General features: G+C 43.5%; 2 protein-coding genes across 3 annotated transcripts in view; one reads left to right on the top strand and one right to left on the bottom strand.

Moving 5' to 3' along the window:
• DPYSL2 (dihydropyrimidinase like 2) overlaps window positions 1-2776 on the bottom strand; it is a 127268-nt gene extending 124492 nt beyond the window's left edge. Inside the window, exon 1 of the mRNA XM_001494490.7 lies at window positions 1963-2776. Within this exon, the coding sequence (XP_001494540.1) occupies window positions 1963-2316 (354 nt within the window). The 5' untranslated portion in view covers window positions 2317-2776. The remainder of the gene's footprint in view (window positions 1-1962) is intronic.
• PNMA2 (PNMA family member 2) lies at window positions 2699-9962 on the top strand. 2 transcript variants are annotated; one of them, XM_014737822.3, is made up of 3 exons: window positions 2699-2837; window positions 5540-5669; window positions 5976-9962. In XM_014737822.3, the coding sequence occupies exon 3, from the start codon at window positions 6431-6433 to the stop codon at window positions 7523-7525; it is 1095 nt and encodes a 364-aa protein (XP_014593308.2). In that variant the 5' UTR covers window positions 2699-2837; window positions 5540-5669; window positions 5976-6430; the 3' UTR covers window positions 7526-9962. The 2 variants fall into 2 exon arrangements, with proteins under 2 accessions (XP_014593308.2, XP_070112589.1); XM_070256488.1 differs by lacking the exon at window positions 2699-2837 and adding an exon at window positions 3051-3622.
• Window positions 9963-26980: the final 17018 nt, after the last annotated feature.

Genomic DNA, 26980 nt, shown 5'->3' with positions numbered 1-26980 from the left:
TTCAAGTCTCCCCCTCCATGCACCCCAGGTTTACAACTTAGAATTTATAATAAATTCAAGGGGTGTTCCAACAAGTAGCTCTGATGATCAAACAGCTAAGCTTCTAAATGGACAGGAAAAGAGATGTGCTATTCCACCCAGCAAAACTTCGCCTTTCAAACTTGAGTTTTAATTCACTGCCACCATTATAGGGGTGGCCACTTTCAACCTCTGCCCCCTGATCTGCCATTTTTTTAAATGGTCTCTTCCTTATCTCAAGGCATTTTTCTGCTCCCTTTAGGACATTAGAATTACCAGCACAACTTACTGAAGATGAGGTTGTATTATTAGAAATTTTTACTTCAGTTATCTGATCACTTGGAACAAAGCGAGTTTTTTACATTTCGGTTCTTCTGGTTGCTTCGTAGTGAAATATGGACATCAGATACTCCCCTCTGTGAGTGAACCAGAGGACAGAGCTGGGGAGGAGGAATCAATTAAGTGATTTGTTGTTCCACCTTTTGAAAACGACAGCAAATAGTTTATCTTTCTTAGAATTGGTCCTTTAAGCATCAAAGCCTCCAAAATCTATGCCACATCAGGAAACGATAACATGTTCAGGCCATTATCACCAACTCTTAACTGTTCTCACTGTGAGCACACAATCTGAACGCCGAATAAACGCTTGTGGAATCACTCGGTGAATATGTATAGACCACTCCCAACTACTCTGGAAGCCCCTTAAGAAGAAACCACCTTGAACTTTTTATAGCTAATCTTCCTGCTACCCCACAAGAGAAGGCACACAATAGGTATTCAAGAAATAATCACTCATTGACTGATTTCTCACCTTCGCCAATGGGCAGGCGAGAGAAACAGCAAACAAGTGTTAAAAAATTTTACACTGTAATCGATCAGTTGAGAAAACAAGGCTGTGGAAAAAACCTGCACGAGTATGAAGGTCACCCTGATTTAAAAAAAAAAAAAAATGTGGTGTGAGAAGACTACTGCACTTAAAATGCACACTGTTCATATTTGCCAGAGATGACAAACATTTTCTAAAATCAAGCTTTACTAAATTGGTCTTCTTTGTTCCCCCATTGACACAGAGTAGGGGATGTAATCCATCTTTGACAATCTATTCAAAATGAGGTTTTCCCCCTTTTTCTTTTCTTTTTACCCTTCGAAGGTAATTCACTTTAGTCTCCATCCCCAAAATTCCTCCCAAATAGCGGCGGGGGGAGCGCTCTGGGAAGCCCTTGCTAAGGTACTTAGTGGAACTTTGCTCTCCACATGGCTATTTAGGAGCGTTTCGGTTTCCTCGGGTGACTCTGACGCCTCCCTCGTTCTTCTCACGCTGCGAGCAGGAGTCAAGGTGGCGAGATTCTCCGAGGCGGTCCGGGGAGGCGCTGACCATGGTCCTGGCCTCTGAGCTCGGGACGCGAGCGCGGGGGGCGCGGGAGCAGGTGCAGTGAGAGAGCGCGCAGGGCGCGGCGGGGAGCGGTCATCGAAGCCCCCGCCCCTCCCGACCCCCGGGGAGCCCGCCGGCCTGCACGCGAGCCCTTCACTGCGCGCTCGGAGCTGCATCAAAAAAGGGTGGGGCATCCAGCCACAGCTGCAATCGGAAGCCGCCCGGGCGGATTTAAGAATGGAACCGCAGCCCATCCCCCCAACCATGCGACCCCCAGCTAGTGACCGGCCCATCCTTTACCCCCACCCCCTACTTCCCGGGCCCAGGGAGGCGCCGGCAGCCTTTGTGGGCGCACAGCCGCCCACCGTCGAGCCCGAGCCTCTCCGCACCCTGCACGGAGAAGGGGCGGGTAGGGTGGGGTGCGTGTGCAGATGCGGGGAGGCAGTATTCGAGGAGGGGCAGGACGGTGGACACACTGGGATCGTCGGTTCTTCACCGAGCTGGAAGGGGGCGAGGGAGGGGCGATCCCCGCGCCCCGTCCTCCCTTTCAAACACCCCTCCCCCATACCAACCTGGTCGTTGAGGTTCTGCAGGGCTTCCTTGCCCGAGGCCCGCCGGATCTCCACCTTCCGGCTCGATTCAACAGATGGCTCCCCGCCGGCGCGCCGGCCCTGCCGGGAGTACGGCGGCTGCGGGTCCGGGCCCAAGTGGGCGACGTCCCGCTGCTGAGCCACCACCTGCCCCGAGCCCCGGCCCACCGACAGCGAGTCGAAGTCGATGGTCTTGTTCTCCGAGGACCCTTCCACGGGGCAGAACATGCCACAGAATTTCTGCCGGGGCTTGGGGCTGCCTGAGCCCAGGTTTTTGAAAAAGGCAGGGACCTCTTCGTCCTCTGCCGCCTTCCCGGATTGCTTCCTCTCGGCCATGGCGCGGGGGCTCGAGGAGGGTCCTCTCCGTCAGTCCGTCCGTCTGCCGGTCCCTAAGTCTGCCTCTCTCTGTGCACAAACCCCCTGGCTGCAGCCGCCGCTACCGCTCTGTGCCTACCGCAAGGTGTACAGAAAGGAAGGAGGGCTTGCGAGCGGACGACCCGCCCCTCCCGGTCCCTCCCCCTGACCCCGCTTTCTCCCCTCCCTGCCCACGCCCCCCGCCGCCTCGCGAGCTTGGGTGAGCGGAAAGTTGGGTCTGGGAGGGCGGCCGCTGCGGCAGCGGGAGCGGAGAGGCTGCCAGTTCCCGGCGGCGGCGGGAGGAGGGGGGAGGGAGGAGGGAGGAGGGAGGAGGGAGGCGCGGGCGGGGCGGGGGCGGGGCGCGGCCCCCGGGAGAGGCGCGGAGCGCAGGGGAGGGAGCGACCGCCGCGCCGCCGAGAGCCCCGCGCTCCGGAAGTGAAGTGGCCAGACCACCGGCTAATGGATGCGGAGCGGAGGGCCCGCTGACTGCTCTCGGCTTCACCGTAAGTATGGGGCAGGGCACGCGGGGGCGAAGACCTGAGGGCGCAGCCCCTGGCCCCGGCGCCCTTCTCCCCCACCACATTGCGGAGGTGGGCCAAGGGCTAGGGCCCACCGTGGGGAGGGCTTCCTCCCCCTTAACCGGGATGTGAACTGATGGATGGGCAAAGGGGGACAAACTGACTGGCGCCAGGACACCCAGGGGGAGGGGAAGGGGCGGCGCTGGGGACGGGGAAGGGATGGCGCAGGCCGCGCGGAGAGGTGGGGGCCAAACAAGGCGCGGAACACCGAAGCTTTATTTTCCCCATGGGCCATGGTGGGCTACTGGGAGCAGAGATTGAAACGAGAAGGTTCTCACTTTGTGCATCCACAGTGTTGGGAGAGGCACGGCATGGCGGGGAGAAATGCAGAGGGGCGTAGCAAATGGTGGGAGCGTATAGAGAGAGACATAGGTCCACGGTTCGTGGGAGTGTAGCAAAGAGTGCAGTCTGCAGTCTGCACGGCAACTTATATATAGTGGGAGAGCGCGCAAACCCGCTATATTGCCCGAGGGCGCCATGCACCAGTGACTGCGCCAAGAAGAGCCCAGGAGACTGTCTTCATTTGGTATCTTCCGCCCGCACCCAAAGGGGGAGAAAGCCGCAGATTAAAGCCCACTCGCCAAATCTCGAGTCCTGACCCGGCGCCCCGGGGGCCCCGCCTCGCCCCCTCCACCCCCACCCCGCCCCTGTTGCGCAGTGCGCCAGAGCCGCGGGGTTTCCCAGGTTGCCGGACGACCCGTGCCTGCGGCGTAAGTGCGCGCGCGCATCCGGTGGCGGGTAGAAGGTGGGGTGCTGTCTGTGATTGAGTACCTTGGACTGTGTGAGGCCAAGCTGGGGAAAGGTGTGTGGGGACTTGTGTGTATGTGCGGGTAGACCAGCCACAGCCACAGGGTAGGAGGGCATCCAGGGGACACTTTGATTTGTGCCAGTGGCACGGTCTCTGAGGGTTCTTCATGGCTTACTCCCAACCCCGCGTCCTTTCCATGTATCAGTCCCTGCCTCTGGTCGATTACCCCCCACCCCTCTTTCCACGCTGGCAAAATCCTGCAGAAATGGTGCCCATCCTCTGGCGGCTGGAGAGGGAGGTCTGGGCATGCTCAGTAACCAGGGTGGGTTTGGGCTAAGAGGTAGCGCTGGGCAGTGTGACTGAGGATTCCGTCCCATTGTCAACCGTTGCACCTGGAAGGATTAAATGCGGGTACCCACCCCCTAATTGTGAGGGGTAGTTTGGTGAATGGAGGTAAATTTAGAGAACCGCAGTCGTAGTTTGAAGATGAGCCCACCGTGCTAGGTGGGAAGGAGGAAGGAGAGGAATATGCGGGTGGAGGGACTGAGAGATCCAGATGCAGGCTTTCGGACTTAGCACCAGCTGTGCTTGGCGTTTGAAGAAAGTGCTTCCACACGGATGATGTCACTTCCTGCTCACAGCAGCCCGGGGAGAAGAGTGCTTTATCATCCCTGCTTTCTGGGGTAGGAAACTGAGATTTAGAGCCATTGAGGAGCTTTGCCCAAGGTCACTATCTGGCTAAATGATCCAGCAGTTGCAGTGGGGTCTTCCACCTGAAAGTCTGGCTTCTTTTCCAACTTATCATATCTTTATGTGAGAAAATACGAGATTTTCACGTTTTCCATCTGTGACCCTGTCGTGTATCAAGGACACGTTACTTGCCACCTTTTTATTGGAAGGTCACACTGCATGTAGAGATTGCCTTTGCAGGAAGAGGCCGCCCAAAGGTAGCCTGACCTCGACATGACGGTTACTGTGGAGACCTTGGAGAAGTTTGTTCCTGGGCATTCGATGCCTTTTTACATCTCCTGTTTCCTCTAAATATTACAGTGGGGAGGAAGGTCACCCCTGGATCTTAGAAGAGGAAGGTGAGGTATGGTGGAGTCTCTGGGCTCAGATCCCTGGGCCTGCTGGGGAGGGCCTGATCCAGCATTTTGCCCTTCTGGCCCTCTGGTTCTCGCGTGCCTTCAGCACCTTCCAGAAAGACTCAGGAAATGTACCTGCAGCAGGAGCAGCTGCCACCATAACCGCAGGTGGACATCTGTGGCATAGGGACCCCATTCGGACTGAAGGAGACTTTCAGGCCTGGGGAAGAATGGTCATGGCTCCTGCCCTAGACACACTCCACACCAGTAGCTGGGAGACATAGGAGCTGTCCCCTTGTCACTTACCCAGTCTCTGCCCCCCTCCACAGGTGTGCTTCCTCTCTTCTCCTTTTTCCTCAAATGACCCATTCAAGTCCAAATGCTAAGAAGAAAGTATCCTGTTAGTAACTTACCATTCATAGCAAGAGAAGCATCTAGTTTTGCTTTTGCAAGGCCTGACCAGCCATAACTAAAGAGACTTAATTCATAATTTTAAGTTTAATTGATTTGGTCCTGAGGTTTTTTAAATTTTTATACTTCTATTAAGTTGTAATACCTATATTATTATGTCATATTAAAGTATATTATATAAATTATATTGTTATGCCTATATTAAATTGTTTTTAAATGTTTGAGTGATTTCTAAATTAAAGAAATGAAGCAACTCAATACTGTTTAGTAGATTTAATTAAATTTTGAAGGATTGTCATATTTTTGAATAAGTGCCTTAACAGTCTTCATCATTGGGTATTGTCAAGCCATAAAAATACACTCTTATTATTTATGTGTAACAGGGAAGCTTGGCTTGGCTGAAGCTAAGACCCAGACACACCATTGGGCAGAGTTGGGTGACATCATCCTGTGCTAGAAGCTGAATAAATAAGCTCCTTGACTCTTATGGAACATTCTGGAATGCGTAAACAGGTATCTAGCCACATTTCCTGATTTCATTTTTCATGTGGGAAAGATCTTGAGTCTTGTCCACAACTGGGGCTCAGACATTAATCAGCATGTCTGATGAGCGTGTGGTGGGGAAGCCAGCTTGCAGGAGGGTCCCCAAGAGAAAAAACAATGTCACTATAAGCAAAGAGATCTGATGGAGTGGGATAGACACAAATATAATGTGAGGCAAATACAATGTGGGGTCTACACCCGTGTCCATCCACAAGTGGGGTACGATGCTCCCTGGGAAGGAGAGGTGTGTGGTAAAACTGACCGTTCTTTCACTAGGAGTCCAGGGCACTCTGCAGTGAGACGTCTCTCCAGGACTTCTGAGAGCTGGAGTGGAGGTGTTTCCCCATTGACTAGAGAGAAGTGAAGCAGCACAGACGGGGAAAGTGGTGAAAACAGCTCTCGAAGGTGCCTTGGGCGGTCAGAGAAGGGTCAGCACCACCAAGTGGCTGCTAGCATTGGCGAGTGAGACAGCAGCCACCAGACTGCAGAGCCACTGACACTACCAGCCACCCCAGGTCTAGAGACGTAACAGGAGGTTCTGAGTTCTTGCCACTGGGCAATAAGGGTTATTGGTCCAGAAGACTGAGACTGCTCTTGGAGTGACCTGACCCAGGTCCATTCACTGGTGGGTTGTAAGTTTAGAAGCTCCTCAGGATAGTCTCCATCCTAAGGCAGTGCCCATCTGCACTAATTAGTACCCATAGAGTCAGAGCGAGTAAATATTCAGGACGATGGCGCTGGCACTGCTGGAGGACTGGTGCAGGATAATGAGCGTGGATGATCAGAAATCGCTGATGGTTATGGGGATACCAGTGGACTGTGATGAGGCTGAGATTCAGGAGGTTCTCCAGGAGACTTTGAAGTCTCTGGGCAGGTATAGACTGCTTGGCAAAATATTCAGGAAGCAGGAGAATGCCAATGCTGTGTTATTAGAGCTCATGGAGGACATTGATGTCTCAGTGATCCCCAGTGAGGTTCAGGGAAGGGGGGGCATCTGGAAAGTGATCTTTAAGACCCCTAACCAAGACACTGAATTTCTTGAAAGACTGAACCTCTTTCTAGAAAAAGAGGGGCAGACAGTCTCCGGGATGTTCCGGGCCCTTGGGCATGAGGGAGTGTCTCCAGCCGCAGTGCCCTGCGTATCACCGGAGTTATTGGCCCATTTGTTGGGCCAGGCAATAGCACATGCCCCTCAGCCTCTGCTCCCCATGAGATACCGGAAACTGAGAGTGTTCTCCGGGAGTGCTGTGCCGGCGCCAGAGGAAGAGCCCTTTGAAATCTGGTTGGAACAGGCCACTGAGATAGTCAAAGAGTGGCCGGTAGCCGAGGCAGAAAAGAAAAGGTGGTTGATGGAAAGCCTGCGTGGCCCTGCCCTGGACCTCATGCATATAGTGCAGGCGGACAATCCGTCCATCAGTGTGGAGGAGTGTTTGGAGGCGTTTAAGCAAGTGTTTGGAAGCCTGGAGAGCCGCAGGACCTCCCAGGTGAAGTATCTGAAGACCTATCAGGAGGAAGGAGAGAAGGTCTCTGCCTATGTGTTGCGGTTAGAAACCCTGCTCCGGAGAGCTGTGGAGAAGCAGGCCATCCCGAGGAACATCGCGGATCAGGTCCGCTTGGAGCAGGTCATGGCTGGGGCGAGCCTTAGCGAGATCCTCTGGTGTAGGCTCAGGGAGCTGAAAGACCAGGGGCCGCCTCCCAGCTTCCTCGAGTTGATGAAGGTGATCCGGGAAGAGGAGGAGGAAGAGGCCTCTTTTGAAAACGAGAATATTGAAGAGCCAGATGAAGGGGACGGCTATGGCCACTGGGACAATGAGGCAGATGACTGAAAACCAACTCAGAGGGGGGCCCACCGCCACTGGGCTTGGGGCCGTTCGCTTTACCAGGCTAAGACCTTGTCAATATGTTTTTCTTTACTGTACGCAATTGAAATCAAGGCGTTCAAGCCAGGTCTTGATTCTTCTTTCTAAAAAAAAGCCTGAGGGTTTCTTGGGCCCTTCATAGATTATGAACAAACAAAAGATTAAATTCCAAATGTGAGACAGGAAGCCTAAAGGAATCTGAAGCACTTCAGGTTTCCTTTAAATACCCCCAAACAGACCAAAGTTTACCCACACCATAGAAGAAAGAAATGATGTGAGAAGAAATATCTTTTGTAATCTATTTAAAAATCTGAGCTCTTTGACTTGTTGGGTGTTTTCCTTTCTCAAATCAGCAGATTCCCTCTGAGTCCCCAGCAGCATGAGGCACTGGTCAAGGAGAACACAGTCATAAACCCACGAGCAGGGGCCGTGCTCTCAGGGCACCTGCAGTCTCGTTGAGGACGTGACCTTGACAAGTGAAAAGCTAAATATGTAACCTCATGTGTAAATAAGTTCATGATGCCAATAGAAGCGTCATTGCCAAGTGAGTACAGCTGTCTCTGCCGTTCTGTCTTTTTCTTTTCCTGACTTGGAGAGCGTGCCTCCTGCTTCCCCAGGAGGTGTCGGCTGGACAGTTCCAGGCACTGTGCTAGGCCCTGAAGACACAGATGACTCAGCCTAACCCTTGCTTTCAAGAGGTCTGCAGTGTGACAGGCGTGCTCCGAGAAGGGAGACATTAGAAGAGACGGTGCTGGAGAGTGGGGACACACAGGCCGTGTTTGGATTTGGTGAGCAGGCTGGTCTGGTTAGAGAGGAAGATCTTTCATGGTGACAGAGGGCAAAGAGCAGAGGAAGGGAACTCACATTTGCTGAGGGCCTACTATGTGCCAGATGCTTTACGCAGATCTCTTTTAACATGTCCAGCAGCCCCAGTATGGTATGATTTTGCTCTTTTTGAAAGACAAAGAAACTGAAGCTCAGATGGGTTAAGTGGCTTTCTCAGTATCAAACTGCTGACGAGGGGCAGAGCTGAGACCGGAGTCCAGAGCTCTCTGACTTTCACTAGTCCTCTCTCCACTGTCACTGTGGTTTTCGAACTCTGCTGTGCAGGTCTGCAGCGATTTTTCAGCAGTTCCATCTTTAAAGTGTACTTTAAACTCTTTAAATCTCTAATAAATGACAGATAGACTCAAGTCTGTTATCCAAATTTTAACACATTGGCATTCCCCAGCAGACTTGCTTTTGATTCGAGATTGACTCATTTTGTGCAGACCTTGGAGAAAAGGTTCCCTTGAGATATCTGAGTGCATATCAGAAGTTCTTTTAATCATGCACAGACTAAGGAAGTGATAGCACCTTGTGGGTGTTTAAATCAGGCCCATGCCTGTGCTGTGATGTGAAGTGTGCCAGCAGAGCATAAATGGGCACCATTCAGTTCACTGCTAGACAAGGCTCCCACACAGTGACAGATAGCATCCTGGAAGCTTCGTGTATCCAATAAACAAGTTGCTCAACTTCTCTAAACATCAGCTTCTTCATCAGAAAAATGGGAAAAGAATAGAATCAGGTTGCTGTTAGGATCAGATGCCCTCGAGCCTTTTCAGCACTTAGCGTGATGTCTGGGACGTAGAAAGCCCTCGATGCGTTGAGACTCGTTATGATTTTCATGATGCTTATTGTCTGTTCGATGCATGCTCTCTTATTGTTCTAACACTTGTGCCATAACGAGTAAATATGTATGCTGCCAGTCAAGTTGTGACATCGCATTAGAAACCGTTTTGGCTCTTGTGTAAGTCTGAGTGCTTGTGTCTGTTATCTTTGTGATAAGAATTCCAGCAGTTGACTATTACTAGTGATTTGACTCTGAAACAATAAATTATTCTTTCTGATCATGGATAATTTTAACTGAATATCCTGAGAGTATAAGAAAAGTATTTTTGTTAAAAAGGTACCATTTGTGATCATTTATCTTTCTAAGTTATATTTTTTTTTTTTAAAGATTTTATTTTTTTCCTCTTTCTCCCCAAAGCCCCCTGGTACATAGTTGTATATTCTTCGTTGTGGGTCCTTCTAGTTGTGGCATGTGGGACGCTGCCTCAGCGTGGTTTGATGAGCAGTGCCATGTCCGCGCCCAGGATTCGAACCAACGAAACACTGGGCCGCCTGCAGCGGAGCGCGCGAACCCAACCACTCGGCCACGGGGCCAGCCCCTCTAAGTTATGTTTTTCAATACTGTTCAAAGTGATACAGTTGTCATCCAATGGACCCTGATTTCATGTGTTTTTGTATTCATGAAAATGGCCTCATTGTTCTCATTTATTGCCAGTAAACAAAGTGCAATGTTATAAGTGTGAAGTTATAAAATAAATACATGCTAATAAAATTCTGAGTTTTCTCTGTTTCATGTATTGTGGTTCTGTGTAAACTATTGCTTGAGGAAGGAATTTCGTTACTAAAAAATTTTGAGAGGTAAGGTTAGAAATCAGTTCAAAAGGTCTTGAACACTCTTCTAGAGAAACCATAAAAGCAAAATGCTGGGAAAGAATACTGGGGCTTTGTCTCCAGGGAGGAGAAAGAACTCAGTCCACCCACCATTGATTTCCCTTTTAAAATATAAGAAACGACAGATGGAGGCCAGAACCCTCAGAGACCTCCAACTCATTTGCTCAAGCAAGGAACTGTACAGACAATTTCACCACCCTCTATTCTGCCAAGGGTGAAATGAGTGAAAGGTGAACTATTACACTTTTTGGATGAAGTCATTTTTACTATATCAATTTGTAGGGGGAACAAATTCCTCTTGCCTTTGGCCCTCTTGAATTGCTTCTCTTCTCTTTTCTAAAGTGCAATGGGGGAGCATCGACCCATTACAAGATGAGTATCCTGAGGGATACCCAACACCCCCTCCCAATCACTTGAGCAAAAACCTCCTAGGAGATTGGTCTCACCTTGTACTTAATATGACTCCAGTCCTGGCCATCAGAGACTGAAACCTCCAAAATTACGTAGCCTACTGCTGAAGATAACTTTTCACCAGGGGCCATCAGTCCTTTCAGGCTTTAGGTGTCACCTGGCACCTCCACCTGTTCCAGCCAGTCCTGCCAAACCTCTCTTCCTATGGTCTTTGCTGTCCAACCTAAATGCAAGACTCTCTGATCATGAGTTCTCATCTTTACTCTCATGTCCATGCTACGCTGTGTCCCCCCCGCCCCAGTGCTGATCTTTAAGACCATCCATCATGCCTACTGGATATTCCACGATGTCCTGAACAAACTAGTCTATATCATCAGAGTGCTTGCAGAATGCCATGTCACCATATTGCTTAACTGAACTGTTGTCCTCCTGGTAGTCTGTTGAGTGGAAGCTGCTCAGTCTCCCCCACGTCAGGAGAGATTGGAGAGTGGTGGTGGCATTTCTTTTAGCTCACCATCATCACTTCCCCACTTGCACACACATTTGCTTGTTCTTGCCATATGCTTACCCACTCTGCCCCACCTTCCACTGTGGATCGGTCCTGACGAGACTGGACAGAGCACTGGCAAAGAAGCCACCATGGAGAGGAGCCCATTTAGGACTGAATCTTGCTGGGTGTTAGCTAAAGCAACAAAAAGTAGGAAGAAAAAGATAATGAATGTAAGTCATGTCCAAGCAGTCCTATAAGTCAAGACTGGGAAATCAAAGAGGTTGGAAGCCAGAGTTTTGAAGGAGTGGAGCCTGAAATGAAACATAGAAGTCAAGTAGAGGATCTGAGACAAGTGTTGTCAAACAGGCTCAGGGTTTCTTTTTTGTTGACCACCAGCATAATTTTTGGATGGTGTAAAGGCCCGGGATCAGGGCAGACATCTGTCCCATCCCCTTCCTTTCAGAGTGGGGCAGGAACTCCTTGAGTTTGCCCAGAGAAGACTTCCACTCATTGAGAAGCTCTCTTAGGGTGGAAGATGGAGTCCATAGATGGGCTTCTCAGAAGCTAACCTTCCCACTGTAGCAGGCCTGGAGTTGTTCCTGGTGCACACCTGCACTGTACAACTCTGCCGTACCCAAGTGGTCCTTGACATCCCAAATGGACATTATCTTAAAAGCTAGAGTAGCTCCAGAAGTGTATGCCAAAAATCAAGTCCATCATTTAAAAAAAAAAAGTGTAGGATTTCAGTCTCTCTTTCAGGACACCAGCTGGAGCTGCCCATTGATTGTCTAGGCTCGTTTAAGCAGCGGCTGAGACTCTTTCCACTCTGCCCACCCCCACCCACCCTTGAAGTGAAAAGTTACCAAAGGGAGGAGTTCCCCCGACTGTGCGGTGGTGCTGAGGCTGGGAGCCACTGCAGGAAGTCCCCAGGGAACACAGGGGACGCTCTCCCCCATCCCATCCTGTCCCAGACCTGCCCCTGCTCTGCACGGCCTAAAGGCAGTCCACTAAAGGCCTTTCCTGGCTTCTTGGCATGACAGCTTTGCCAACAGATTCAATTACTAACATAAAGCTTTCTTGAAATAAGCAATTGTCACAAAAGTAAACTTTATTTTTCTCCAGCCTTATTGAGGTATAATTGACAAAAATCGTATGTATTTAAAGAGTACAAAGTGATGTTTTGACGTATACTCACATTGTGAAATGATCTCCACAGTCAAGCTAATTAACACACCCATCACTTCACATGATTACCATTGTGTGTGTGTGTGTGGTGAGGACGCTTAAGATCTATTCTCTCAGCAAATTTCAAGCATACATTACTATATTATTAACTATAGTCCTCATACTGTACATTAGGTCTCCAGAGTTCATTCATCCTACATAAGTGAAAGTTTGCACCCTTTGACCAATAGGTTCCCATTTGTCCCACTTCCCAGCCCCAGGTAATCACCATTCTACTCTGCTTTTATGAGTGCGACTCTTTTAGATTGCACATATAAATGAGATCATACAGTATTTGTCTTTCTGTGTCTGGCTTGTTTCACTTAACATAATATACTCCAGGCTCATCCATGTTGTCACAAATGGCAAGATTTTCTTCTACAAAAGTAAACTTTATATTGTAAGTAAACCTAAGCAAGACAGTGGAAACCAGGTCAGTGAATAAGGGGCACTGAGTTTGGCTGACTAGCCATCATATTTTACTCCCTGGTAACATCCTATACAGGATTGTCAGCCTCTGATGATATTTGTTGAGCTTGGGACCCTGCTATTCCAAATAGTGGCTAGTGGACATTTTAAAGTTGTGAATAGAAAGCTACTAGATAAGTCTAAAGCAGCTGTAAGTGTCTGAGGCTAAGCCTGCTGCCATCTTGGGAAAAACATCTACCTATCCAGAATCACCAGGGCCATTTCCAATATTGGGATGTTTTGTGGGTCTAAAACTAAGGTAGTAATCCTTTGGACTCCAAAGTCCTGTGACTGGCCTGGGTTTATGGCCTACGAGTGGCAGTGTAGGATGAGGACCCAGGTTGTAGAGGTCATACAGGCCATATTCAAGACCTTGGACGGGCTTGGAATAGATCACCAAAGCAGCAACTTGGCAGAGCTGTGGAATCCCTACGTTGTATTTCCTCACCAGGACCAGTAGGTTTCATCAGCAGCTCAACTACTTGGGAGTTCTTCTTCCTTATCATAAACTCTTTGGGTCGTGTCCACAAGTTCTTTGATGCTTCAGAACTCACAACAGCATGGATCTGAAATGTAGTCCACTGATACTTAGGAACCCATCAAAGCTGTAATGCAAGGGATGGGGCGGGCACATCACCTCCTCTGTTACCAGGCGGGCTGTGGTGTTTGCCAGGAGTAGGCAGGTGAACCTGACCTGGGCATTCTGCTTCTGAAGTAGACAAAGCCCTCATAGGCACAGGGATGGAAACCGATACAGATTGAGGAAGAAGGAGAGAGTCAGAGGGGGCCATGCGTGCCTCCTACCCACCCACCCCCGCTCATGGCACTTCCAACCTACATCAGAAACAAAGGACAGAGCAACAGAAATTAAAACCTAGAAATAGCCAAGGAGTAGAACAAAACATAAGCAAGGGAACAGACAATCCTAAACAGAACAAGTATGAAGAAAATCACATATAGGCGCATCATAGTCAAACTGCTATAACCAAAGATAGACTGCTGTAAACCAAGAAAACCTTAAATGCGGCCAGAGGAAAATGGCATATTACGTACCGAGGAATAATCACAGGAATTACTGCTGACTTCTCATAGGAAGATATGGAGGCCAGAAGACAAGGCAATGACGTCTTTAAACCGCTGGATACACAGGGATTATTTGTTCCGCCAGCGTTTAGTAAAAATTTGCCTTTAAATTCATCTGAACCTGGAATATTTTTGGAGGTGGTTGGCAGTGTCGGGGGCTGTGCAACTGGGGAGAAACTTCTGACTCCTAATTGGATTTCTTTAATGGTTATTGATATGTTCAGGTTTTCTTTTTCTTTTTTTTTTTTAAAGATTGGCACCTGAGCTAACATCCGTTGCCAGTCTTTTTTTTTTTCCCTTTTCTTTCTTCTCCTTCTCCTCAAAGCCCTGCAGTACATAGTTGTATATTCTAGCTGTAGGTCCTTCTAGTGGTGGCATGTGGGATGCCACCTCAGCATGGCTTGATGAACGGTGCCATGCCCGCGTCCAGGATCCGGACTGGCAAAACCCTGGGCTGCCAGAGCAGAGCACATGAACTTAACCATTCCGCCATGGGGCCAACCTCTCAGGTTTTCTATTTTATTCTGGATTTGATTTTAGTAGCTCAATTTTTCTAATTTTTTCACATTTTATCCGAGTTTTTAAATGTATGAGCACAAATTTGTCAGTGTTCTCTTCAGATGTTTTAAATTATTAATGCTTCTGTAGTTATGGCTCCTTTTTCATGCCTAATGTTATTTGTATTTTTTCTTTCTTTCTGGGTTAATATTCCCAGAAGTTTAGCTATTCCACTGATGTTTATCAAAGAATCAGCTTTTGAATTTGTTTACCATCTCCATCATTATTTTATTAATTTCTGTTCTTATTTTATTATTTCTTTCCTTTCACAATGATTAGAATTAATATACCATTTCATTTTCAGCTTCTTGAAGATTGTTCCCTGTTTTCTATGTTCATGATTTTTCAATAAATGTATTTAAGCATAGAAATTTATGTCTCAGTACCACTTTAATTATATAATCCCCATAATTTTATTATATAGTATGGTAACCATGGGCCCTCCAGGACTGATTCAACTGACCTCATCTTATCAACAGCATGATTAAGAATTGTCTTTCAGAAAATGTGCAAAGTCACATAGCCAGAGGCTGTGCAGAAGAAGAAATCTTGACCTGAAATGACCAGGGAACTAAAGATCCTCCTTCCTGAGGAACCCAAGGACCAGGGTGCAACTGGAACGTCAAAGTCGGACTCTTTTCAGAAGCAAGGGGTCCCTCATTCAGGAAGATCCCGTGTTAAAATTCCTTCCCCACTCATCATAAATGTTTAGAACCCTGTCATGAATGTTTAGAATCTCATCATAAATGCTTGAGGCCCACCCATCAAAGCCTGTGCCACCAGCATTTCTGAGTGCCAGCCTGTTCTCCCTAGCCTCTTAAGTTTCACCCCAAATCCTGAATCAGAGACACAGATCTGAGGGCACACGCCCCCTGTCTCCCTGCACATTGATCTCACAGAATAAAGCTGATCTCTTTACCCAGTCTGATGCCGTAATTAATTGGCCATTTACGTGCATTGGGCAGGAGAACCCCAATTGTGTGCGGTAACAGTATTTGAAATATTTTCATTATAATTTTTTTCATTAAACTATGAATTTGTCTTTTGGGGGGCAAAGTAGTTAAAGTTATGTGATTTATAATAAGTACATAAATAAATTTATTTTGTATAATAAACAAAAACATCCCCCTTATCTGTGAGGGATATGTTCCAAGACCCCCAGTGGATGCCTGAAGCCACGGATAGTACCAAACCCTATATACACTATGTTTTTTCCTGTACTCTGCACTGTGGCTGTAACTTCTTCAGTTTGAGAGATGACAGCAAAACTAGCATGAATTTCTTTTTTCCTACAATTTCATAGGTAAAGGATTTTTTCTTACTGTAGATCTTAGCAACCTCAGAATATGATTCTTTTCCTTTCCTTATTAAGTTCAGAACTTTCACCTTTTCACTGAAAGGGAGCACTTTACAGCTTCTCCATGGCATGTCCAAATTGCCAGCATTACTACTCTTGAGCTTTGGGACCATTATTAAGTAAAATACAGGTTACTTGAACACAGGCACTGTGATACCATGACAATTGATCTAATAACTGAGACAGCTACTAAATGACTAAAGGAAGAGTAGTGTATACAGTGTGTATACGCTGGACAAAGGGATAATTCATGTCCCAGATGGGACAGAGCAAGATGGAGCAAGATTTCATCACACTAAACAGAACAGTGCACAATTTGAATTGTTCATTTCTGGAATTTTCCATTTAATATTTTCAGAGTGAAAAATGTGGTTGACTGCAGGTAACAAACCATCGAAAGTGAAACCAGGGATAAAGGGGGACTACTTTACACAGTTCCTGGCTCACAGCCCCCAAAACCCTTGGAATTTCCTAAGTGGTAAGAACAATGGGAGCATCTTTTGTTATAATAGATGGTCCCCTGTCCTAAAATGGCTTCAGACCCATAAAGGTGAAATGGGTGCCTTGTTATTCAAAACCAGCCCCTTTCAACCACAACTGAGTTTATGTTAATGAGGTGACTTTTGGAAATCTCCTAAAGATTGAGGGGGGGTGCCCAGTGCTGGCTGCCAGGAAAACCAATCATGAATAGATGGTTAGAAATTTCAGTCCCACTCCCTGAATCACTCACCAATGGCCAAGAGTTTAATCGATTGTGCCTATGTAATGAAGCCTCCCTAAAAACTAGATGAATAAATGGAAAGCAATAGGATATATTGGAGTATATGAGGAAGCCTTTTGGTTTAAAACTAATTCGGCCTGACCTTGTTTTTCCAGAAAGGGCTGATGTGGCCTGTTGGGCATGCGTTGTACATCTGCTTTAAACATTTACAATGTCCAAAAGCCAAGAATGATGCCCTTAAAGATAGGGATATTGAAGCCAGCAAATAGCCATTGATGATTAAGTAGCTAGGAAGTAAAGGTTTTTTTCCTTTTTGCAATTACTGATTATAGCTTTTAGTTGTTCCCCCGCCCATTGTAAACTGGCTGCTTAGGCAATATGCTGTCTGACTCCCACTAGGCTCCTATAGATAATCTCCCTGGAGCCTGGGTCACCATGGTAACAGGTGTGTGAGCTGTTTTTCAGGAATTAGAACTCCTTGTCCACTTCAGGCCAGTTGAGAACACCAACTCATCAACTGGGCCCATGCAGAAGTCTGATAGGTGAACATTTGACGTCAAGAGGCTAATAACTCCACAATTTTGTGAACATGGGTCCTGTGAAGAGGCATGAAGTCTGACTACGCTTGTGCAAGTCATCAATTCTCTCACCTCTCCTCACCTCCAATCACCTCTCTCCACATTTCAGACCACCTTGCCCCCCATCCCATAAATATCCCTGAGTCCCGATTTTCCGGGAAGCAAATCTGAAACTCATGCTCTCGCTTCCTCACATGGCTGCCTTGTGATTAAACCCTCTCTCTGCTGCAATCTCGTCATCTTGGTGTTTGGCTTTCTGCATGACAGGCAAAAATGAACCTGGTTCGGTAAATATTGCCTCCCCCATATCAGCATGTCTTTCGGGATAAGTATTTGTTCCCAGAAACTAAGGATTAATTACTGACCTGCTGTGCTTGCCTTGTGACCACTGACCTGCTGTGCTAGCAAAACATCTCGTGACAGTAGTAAAAGGGATAGTCCTGTCATGTGTGGTGGATGCTCTTTGTTCCAAGATGGCATATAACCACTCTGTACACCCCCTTCTTCAGAGAGCATGCTTCCTTGGTGAAAACGTTCTCCCAGGCTACAGTCCTCCAATTGGCTCATATAACAAACTCATCCCGAATTTTGATTTAGAGATTGATTAGGGATTATTTACATTGACAAACCCAAAAGGGGGGGATTTGGAAAGCTTCCAGGTTGGGGAATCAGAAATCTTCCACATGCCCCCATGCTGGGCCCCAAACCCCACAGAGACAGAAGCTCCTTTGTTCAGGACCTCACCCTGTGTATCTCTTCTTCTGTCTGTTGATTCGTATCCTTTAATATCCTTCATGATAAACCAGTAAACTGCTGAGTAAACTGGTTTCCTGGGTTCCGTGAGCCTCTCTCGCAAATTAATTGAACCCAAAAAGGGGTCATAGGAACCTCTGATTTACAGCCTGTCAGTCAAGAGTACAGGTGACACCCTGAGCTTATGACTGACATCTGAAGTGTAGGGCAGTCTTGTGGGACTAAGTCCTTAACCTGTGGAATGTGATGCTATCTCTGGGTAGATAGTGGCAGAATTAAGTTGAATTTTAGGGCACCCAGCTGGTGTCCAAGAATTGCTTGATGGTGTGAAAAAACCCACACACATCAGAATCAATGACCAGAATTGTAGTGATATCTTTCTATTTTAAGATACTTCGAAGTAATTGCATTATGATCAGAGAATATATTAATTCTCTGAAATATGTTGATACCAATGTGACCAGTGACCAATTTTATAAATGTCCCATGTACACTTGAAAATCATCTCTATTCTGTATTTATTGGCTGTAGGGTTCTATATTGTTAATTCATTGTCCAAATCTTCTATATTTTAATTCTTGGCTACTTTACCTATCACTTTCTAATTCAGCTGTGTTAAAATTCCCCACTATGCGGGTATAATTGTCATTTTATTCTTATAATTCTTGATTTTTTCTTTTTCCGTCTCAAGGTATATTTATTAATTATTTTCAGGTTCAAACGCAAGCAACAAAAAACCCCAAATAATATTGATTTAAAAATCTGATGGTCTCTGTAACTTAATCAGTCACTTTAATCCATTTACACTTATTTTTATTACTGATATATTTGAAGTTACTTGTACCACCTGTGTGTGTATGTGTGTGTGTGTCTTCTATTTGCCGATCTTTTTCTTTACCTTATTCATCTCTCCGCACTTTCCTTCCTTCTTTTCTGGATTGATAATTGCTTTATTCTGTTTTCTCTCCCTGCTGGTTTTGAAGCTATAGATTGCAGTTCTACTTTTTACTGATTACCCACATTTTATAAGGATATGCAACTGTAAATTTTTTCTATTAATCTAGTGTTATTCAACTTTTCACTCCCTCTCAGAAACACGCTAAGACTGTAGACAACGATCCAGCATGAGCCCCTCTCTCTTCTTCCTCTACCTCCTATCCCACTGTCTGTCTTCCAGAGAGCAGATCTTTAAAAAAGCAACCATGTCACTTGTGAAACCACTAGAGTGTGTTTTTCTGCATTGACTTAGAGAGGGTGCTGTAGTTGCCTCAGGAATCCCCAAACCAAGGGCTGGCACCAGGAAAGATCTGTTACCACAGGACCGGGAACAGATTTTGCACCTCAAAATATGCCTCTTTGGCTAATGGCTATTTTGAGCTGATGATTATTAAAAAATAGCAGACACAGGAAAAGCTCTGGAAACCTAGTAGAAGTTACCCTTTTCTAAGGGAAACTTACATTTATAAGAGAAATTTCCATTTGTAAGGGTGCCTTCCCCTAGAAACTCTTTCAGTGGAGAAGGCAATGACTTCAATCTGCATAACAACTTTACCCTTGTCTACTGTACTTTTTCCCAGTAATGCCCCATAAGCTGACCCCATTTTAACAACAGGATGTTAAAGCTATTTTTCAGGGGTGGTGAGCCAACCTGAAACATGCGCAGAACAGGAAATTTTGATCTGCGAATCGAAACTCATCCTGCCAGCATTTCCCCATACCAGCCAGCCCTCCTTGATCCCCTAAACTTTACCCCATACTTTGGACGGGGAGACAGATTTGAGAGCCTGGCCTTCTATCTCCTTCCCAACTGATTGCACAATAAAGCCTTTCTTCTTTCGAAGGCCAGGATTAGGTGGTGAGCCCTTGCTTGGTCACCGAACCAGGAAGAAAATTAATGTCATTAAATAGATGACTTAAGTGTGTATATATACATTTGGCAATCCAAATTTCTATAGAAGGAATGCAGTGTAAAACTGAATGGAGACGAAAAGCAAAACATCAGATACATAGAAAATTTCTTGGGCACAAATATCAGAATCACAAAAGGACTCTTTGAAAGAGACATGTGATCCTGGCCATGTATATGGTCGCATGGCCTCTTAAAGGAAAAACATGCCTCTGACTTGGTGCAATTTTCTAGGAAGTTTAAGCCAGGTATCTTCCTGAATATTTTGTGTTACCTGTCCAAACCAATCTAAATCCCTAAAGATGACTGTACATAAATCCCGCTTCTTTTCCCTATCTTGGACAAGCCCAGACAAGATTGTCATGAGTTCCTCTAAACAACCACCACCATCATAAAAAAGTAATTACGGTAAAGCCTATGAAAAGACAGCTTGTTATTATTAATATTAATATCGTCATATATATGACTACTTTAGAGCAGAAAACTACTCTTACATATATTTTGGTTCTCCCATTACCCTGTGACATAAATGTTCTTTTTATGCCATGTTACACAAAGAAACAGGGACTCTGAGGGATTAAAATAATTCCCAAGGTTGTATAATAAGCAGGAGAAGCAGATAAGAAACCAAATATCCTACCTTTACATCCTATGGCATGTTCAGTAAGCATTTGGTAATCTCAAGATCTATATATACTGTTAAATGTTAATTGGCTAGATATTCCACAGGTATCTCTAATTTATATTTTGCTTCAGTTTGCTAGAATTCACCAATGAAGCCAACAGAACCTGCAGGTTTCTTTGGGGAAAGATTTTTAATTACAAATCCAAGGCATTTGAATTTTCTATTTTTTATTGAGTCCATACGGTAACTTCAAGAAATTTGTCCAGTTCATCTAAATGATCAAATTTATTGTAATATATTGTTCATAATATGCCCTTTGCATCTTTTCCAAGACTGTAGGAGCCCCTGTATTCTCAGCTTTCATTCCTGATATTAGCTACTGCATCTACCCTTTTCTTCCTTGATCACTCTGACTGGAGGTTTATCAGTGTAATTGATCATTTTAACAAAACAACGTTTGGTTTTATTGACTTCTGTATCTGTTTACTTTCAGTTATTTCTGCTTTTACCTTTATTATTTTCTGTCTCCTACTTACTTGTACTTAATTTATTCTTCTCTTTCTAGCTTATTAAAGTGGAATATAAGCATTGACAGCTATAAATTTACCTTTATGAACTGCATTCCACAAATTTTGGTATACAGTTTTATCATTAGTCATTTCAAAATATTTCCTAATTTCTCTTGTGATTTCTTTGGTTAGTGAATTATTTAGTAACATGTTTTTCAATTTCTAGTATTTGAGGTTTTTCAACCATCTTTTCATTACTGATTTCTAATTTAATTCAATTGTGGTAAGAGAAAAACTTATGTATGATTTCAAAGTTCTTGAGACTTGTCTTATGACCTAACATATAGTCTCTATTGGTGAGTGTTCAATGTGCTCATGAAAATAATGTGGACTCTACTGTTGTAGGTTATAAATTTTAATTAAGTCAAGTTGGTTGAAAAAGTTACGTGGTTTTTCTGTTTCCTTACTCATTTTCCACCTACTTGTTTTGTGAATTACTGAGACAGGAGTGTTACAATATCCAGTTATTATTGTGAATTTGTCTATTTCTCTCTTCTAGTTCTTCCAGGTTTTGCTGCTTCTTTTTTTTCTTGTTTGCATATGGATATCCGATTGTTCTAGCACATTTTGTTGGAAAGGCTATCATTTCTCCCCTGAATTGCCTTTGAATCTTTGTCAAAAACCAATTGACCATATATATAGATGTCTGTTTCTGGACTTTATTCTGTCCCATTGATCTGCTTGTCTATCTTGGCACCAATACCTACTGTCCTGTTTGCTGTAACAATGTAATAAGTATTGACAACAGGTAGTGTAAGTCCTCCAACTTTGTTCTTCTTTCTCAAAGTTGTTTTAACTGTTCATGGTACTTTGCATTTCCGTGTGAATTTTAAAACCAACTTCTCAATCTCTACCAAAAAGGCCTTCTGGATTTTTGTTGGGATTTCCTTTAATCTATAGACCAATTTGGGCACAATTGACATTATGACAATACTTCTCTTCTGATCATGGTATGTCTCTCCATTTATTAGGTCATATTTAATTTTTTATAGCAGTCTTTTGTAGTTTTGAGTATCAAGGTCTTACACATAATTTGTCAACTGTATTCCTAAGTATTACCTTTTTTAATGCTATTGTAAGTCATTTTGTTTTAATTATGTTTTAATGTGTTTTAATGTATTTGTTACTAGTATATAGAAATACAATTAATTTTTGTATATTGACCTGTGTCCTGCAACCTTGCTAAACTCACTTATCAGTTCTAATAGCTTTTTTAAAGATTTCATGGGACTTTTTTACATAAAAGGATCATGCCATCTGAGATTAAAGACATTTTTACTTCTTCCTTTCCAATCTGGATATCATTTATTTCCTTTTCTTGTGTTACCACACTGACTAGAACCAGCAGTACCCTATTGAATAGAAGTAGTGAGAACAAACATCCTCATCTTGTTCCTGATTCTAAGGGGAAAACACTCAATCTTTCACCTTTAAGTTTGATGTTAGCTGTAGGTTTTTCATAGATACCTGTAGTAAGTACAGTCTCTAAAATGACTCTCCAAAGACATTCTCCCTAATTCCTTGAAAGACTAAATATACAAACTGACAATGGCCAGAACATGTATGAAAATAGAACACAAATTCTACAGCAACCAGCCCAAAACAGTCAGCACTTGGTCAATAATTGTCAGCTTCCCTAATTTTTACCCCCATTTCCAACTTAGGAGGAATAAGAGAAAGCAAAATATGCCCCACTAAGCAATCATATAATATGTCCTGCTTCTAGTTAGCCCACCTCCAGCTTCCGTATGCCAAAATCTCCAATCAGAGCACAATTTAATTTAAGCCTTTCCTTTTTCCACTTAAAAGCTTTTCAACTCCCAGTCTGACTTTGAGTCTGCTAAGTGCAAGTGATGGTGTCACACTCCCCTGCTATAGCAAGTGCTAAATAAAAAGACTTTGTTTGTTCTCTTTTGGGTGGTCTTCATTTATTGCCATACTCCAGAACCTGTGAATATGATGAGATCTCACTCTTGCAATTATCTTATGTTATAAGACACAGTTGACCTTAAGAAGGAGATAATCTGGGTGAGCCATATCTAATCATATGAGCACTTAGAATTAGGGAGCTTTATGGGCCAAAGACCTTAACAGGTACTTCACCAAAGAACATATACAGATGATAAGCATAAGAAAAGATGGTTCATATCATACGTCATCAGGGAAATGAAAATTAAAACAATGATGAGATACCACTCCAAACCTTTTAGAACGGCCAAAATTCAGAAGACTAACAGCACCAAATGCTCACAAGGATGTGGAGCAACAGGAGCTCTCATTCATTGCTGGTGGGAATGCAAAATGGTACAGCCACTTTGGAAGACAGTTTGGCAATTTCTTACAAAACTAAACTCTTAGGATATGAACCAGCAATCATGCTCCTGGGTATTTACCCAAATGAGTTGAAAACTTATGTCCACACAAAAACCTGCACACAGATGTTTATATCATCCTTATTCATCATTATTCATAATTGCTAAAACTTGGAAACTACCAAGATGTCCTGCAGTAGGTGGATGGGTAAATAAACAGTAGTACATCCAGACAATGGAATATTATTCAGCACTAAAAAGAAATGAGATATCAAAAGTTGAAAGGACATGGAGGAAGCTTAAATGCACATTACTAAGTGAAAGAAGCCAATGTGAAAAGGCTACATATTGTGTGATTCCAACTATATGACGTTCTTGAGAAGGCAAAACTATGGAGACAATAAGAAGACTGGTTGCCAGAGATTGGGGTAGAAGGGAAGGATGACTAGATGGAGCACAGAGGATTTTTAGGGCAGTGAGAATACTCTGTGTGATACTATGATGATGGATACATGTCATTATATATTTGCCCAAACCCAAATAATGTACAATGCCAAGAATGAACATAAGGTAAACAATGGACTTTGGGTGCCCATAATGTGTCAATGTAGGTTCATCAATTGTAATAAACATAGGGGATGTTGATAGGGGATGCTCTGGTAGAGGACGTTGACAATGGGAGAGATTATGCATGTGTAGGGCAGGGGGTATATGAGAAATCTCTGTACCTTCCTCTTGATTTTGCTGTGAACCTAAAATTTCTCTAAAAGAATAAAATCTTAAAAAAAATTAGAGACCTTTCTCCAGTTGATAGAAAGGGAGGTCAGACAGATTCAAAATGTGAGAACTTGATACATTATTGCTGCTTTGAAGACGGAGGGGCCTGTGTGAGAAGAAATGTGTGGCTCAAGGAGCTCATGGCAGAACCTGGCTACCAGGCAGCAAGGAAACGTAGTCCTCAGACCTACAACCTACAACCTAGAGTTGGGTTCTGTCAACAACCTGAATGAGCTTGAAAGTAAATTCTTCCCCAGAGCCTCCAGATGAGAGCCCAGCCAAGCCAACACCCTAAATGTGAGCTCTTGAGCAGAGTGGGTAACCCAGGCCAGCCCACTCCAATTTCTGATCTACAGAATGTTAGATAATAAATGGATGGTGTTTTAGGTTTCTAAGTTTCTGGTAATTTGCTGTATATAAATAGAAAACTAATTCCATACTCTCTTGCTTTGAGGAAGTTTTTATCACTAATGAATGTGGGATTTTATCATTTGTATCATTTGAGATAATCATATGGTTTTTCTTTTTTAGTCTGTTTATATGGGGAATTACTTTCAATGATTTGCAAATGCTAAACCAACCTGGCATTCCTAAAGTGCGATAAATCTCACTTCATCATGAGGCACTAGACTTTTTATAGATCTTATCAATTGTTGGATTGGATTAACTAAAATTTTGTTAAGAATTTCCTCATCCATATATATAAGGGATATTGGTCTTTAGTTTTCTCTTTTGTAATTTCTTTGTCTGGTTTTGGAATGATGGTAATGCTGACCTCATTGCTTGAATTGGCAAGTATTCCTTCCTCTTGAGTTTTCTGGAAGAAGTTGGTTAGAATTGGCATTATTTCTTACTTAAATGTTTGGTAGAATTCACCAGTTAAGCCTTCTGTGACTGGAGTTCTCTCTGTGGGAAAGGTTTTAACTACAAATTCAATTTCTTTAAGGTATATAGGGCTACTTGGATTATCTATACCTTCTGTGTAAGGTTTGGTTTTGGTATCTTTCAAGAATTTTTCCAATTTTATCTAAGTTGTCAAATTTAGTGGCATAAATTTTTTACAATACTCCCTTATTGTCCTTTTAATATCTGTGAAATCACTTCTCTTGTTCCTCTCTCTCTTATTGGTAAATTATGTCTTCTCTCTTTTCCTGATCAGTCTAGCAAGAGATTTATCTAATTTATTGCTCTTCTCAAAGAACCACCTGTTAGTCTTATTTATTTTCTCTATTGTTTTTCTGTTTCCTCTCTCACTTATTTCTGCTCGGATCTTTCTTACTTCTTTCCTTTATTTTCTGCTCACTTGGGTTTTATTTACTCTTCTTTTTCTAGCTTCTTGAGGTGGAAGCTAAGATCATTGATTTGAGACTTGTATTCTTTTATAATACAGGTGGTTAGTGCTATAAAATTTCCTCTGAGTGTTGCTTTAGCTGCATCTCACAAATTTTGATGGGTTATGTTTTGATTTTCATTCATTTGAAAATATTTTCTGGTTTCCCTTTTGACTTTTCCTTTGACTCATGAGCTATTTAGAAGTGTGCTATCTCATTTCCAAATATTTATGGATTTTTTCAGATATTTTCTAGTTTGGGTTTATAATCTAGTTCCTTTAATGGTCACTTAAAGCTTTCCAAATTTGTTGAGATTAGTTTTATGGCCCAGAATATATAAATGTTCTATGTGCACTTAAAAATAATGTGAACTCTGCACTTGCTGAGTGGAGTGTTCCATACATGTCAATTAAGGTAAGTAAGTTGATAGTGTTGTTCAAGTCTTCTCTATCCTTACTGAATTTCAGTCTACTTTTTAAATCAATCTTTTGAGAGTTTTTGAAATCTTTGGAATTGTGAATTTGTCTATTTCTCTTTGCAATTCTATCAGTTTTTGTTCCATGTATTTCACAGCTCTGTTATTAGGTTCATAAAAATAAAAGATTGTCGTCTTCTTGATTAATTGACCCCTTTATCATTGTGAAATTACTGTCTTTATTTCTGGTAGTATTCTTTGCTGTGAAATCTACTTTGTCTCCAGCCTTCTTTTGATTAGTGTTAGCATGATATATCTTTCTCCATCCTTTTACTTATATGCTATTGCATCTTTTAAATTTAATGTATGTCACTTGTAGACAGCATATAGTTGGATCTTACTCATTCTAACAGTCTCTGCCTTTTAATTAGGTGTTTAGACCATTTACATTTAATGTGATTATCAGCACTGCTACTTGATGTTCATTTGTTCCCTCTGTTTTCTGTTCCCTTTTTCCTCTTTTTCTGCCTTCTTTTGGATTTTTTAATGATTCACTTTATCTCCTTTGTTGGGTTATTAAACATAACTATTTGTTGCATTATTTTAGTGGTTGTTTTAGGGTCGATAGGATCTATCTTTAACTTACCACAGTCTAACTTCAAATGATGTTACATCATTTCACATATAGTGTAAGTATCTTACAATAATAGTGCCTTACCGTTTCTCCCCTTGGAGCCTTTGTGCTATAGTCGTCATATGTTTTACTTCTCTATATGTTAGAAACCCAAATAAATTATTATTTCTGATTGAAACTGTAAATTACTGTTAAAGCAATTTAAACAATGAAAAATCTAATATATTTACTTATATAGTTAACACATCTCATACTCTTCATTCTTCTGTATAGATTTACGTTTTCACCTAGTATCATTTTTCTTCTGCTTGAAGGACTGCCTTTAACATTTCTTAGAGTGCAGGTTGGCTGGATGAGTTCTTTCAGATTCTACATGTCTGAAAATTTCTTTATTTCACTTTCTTTTTTGAAAGATATTTGTCCTGGGTAAAGAATTCTATGTTGACAATTTTTCTTCAGCACTTTAAAGATGGTGCTTCTCTGACTTCTAGTTTGCATTGTTTCCAATGAGAAATCTGCTGTCATCCTTACTTTGTTCTTTCATATGTAATGTGTCTTTTATCTCTGGCTGTTTTTAATATTTTTCTCTTTATCTCTAGTTGTAAGCAATTATTATTATCATCATTAAGCATACGTGTTATTATGTGCCTTGGCATAGATTCTTCATATTTCTTGTGCTTGGTGTTCATTGAATGTCTTTGATCTAGC

This window comes from Equus caballus, chromosome 2, assembly GCF_041296265.1.
Source record: "Equus caballus isolate H_3958 breed thoroughbred chromosome 2, TB-T2T, whole genome shotgun sequence".
Classification (NCBI taxonomy): Eukaryota; Metazoa; Chordata; class Mammalia; order Perissodactyla; family Equidae; genus Equus; species Equus caballus.
Note: the sequence above shows the minus strand (reverse complement) of the source record. Positions and strands in the feature narration are given on the sequence as shown.

Bases quoted from the DNA above. Each gene is read 5' to 3' on its own strand.
- PNMA2 (XM_014737822.3), top strand. From the start codon at position 6,431: ATGGCGCTGGCACTGCTGGAGGACTGGTGCAGGATAATGAGCGTGGAT.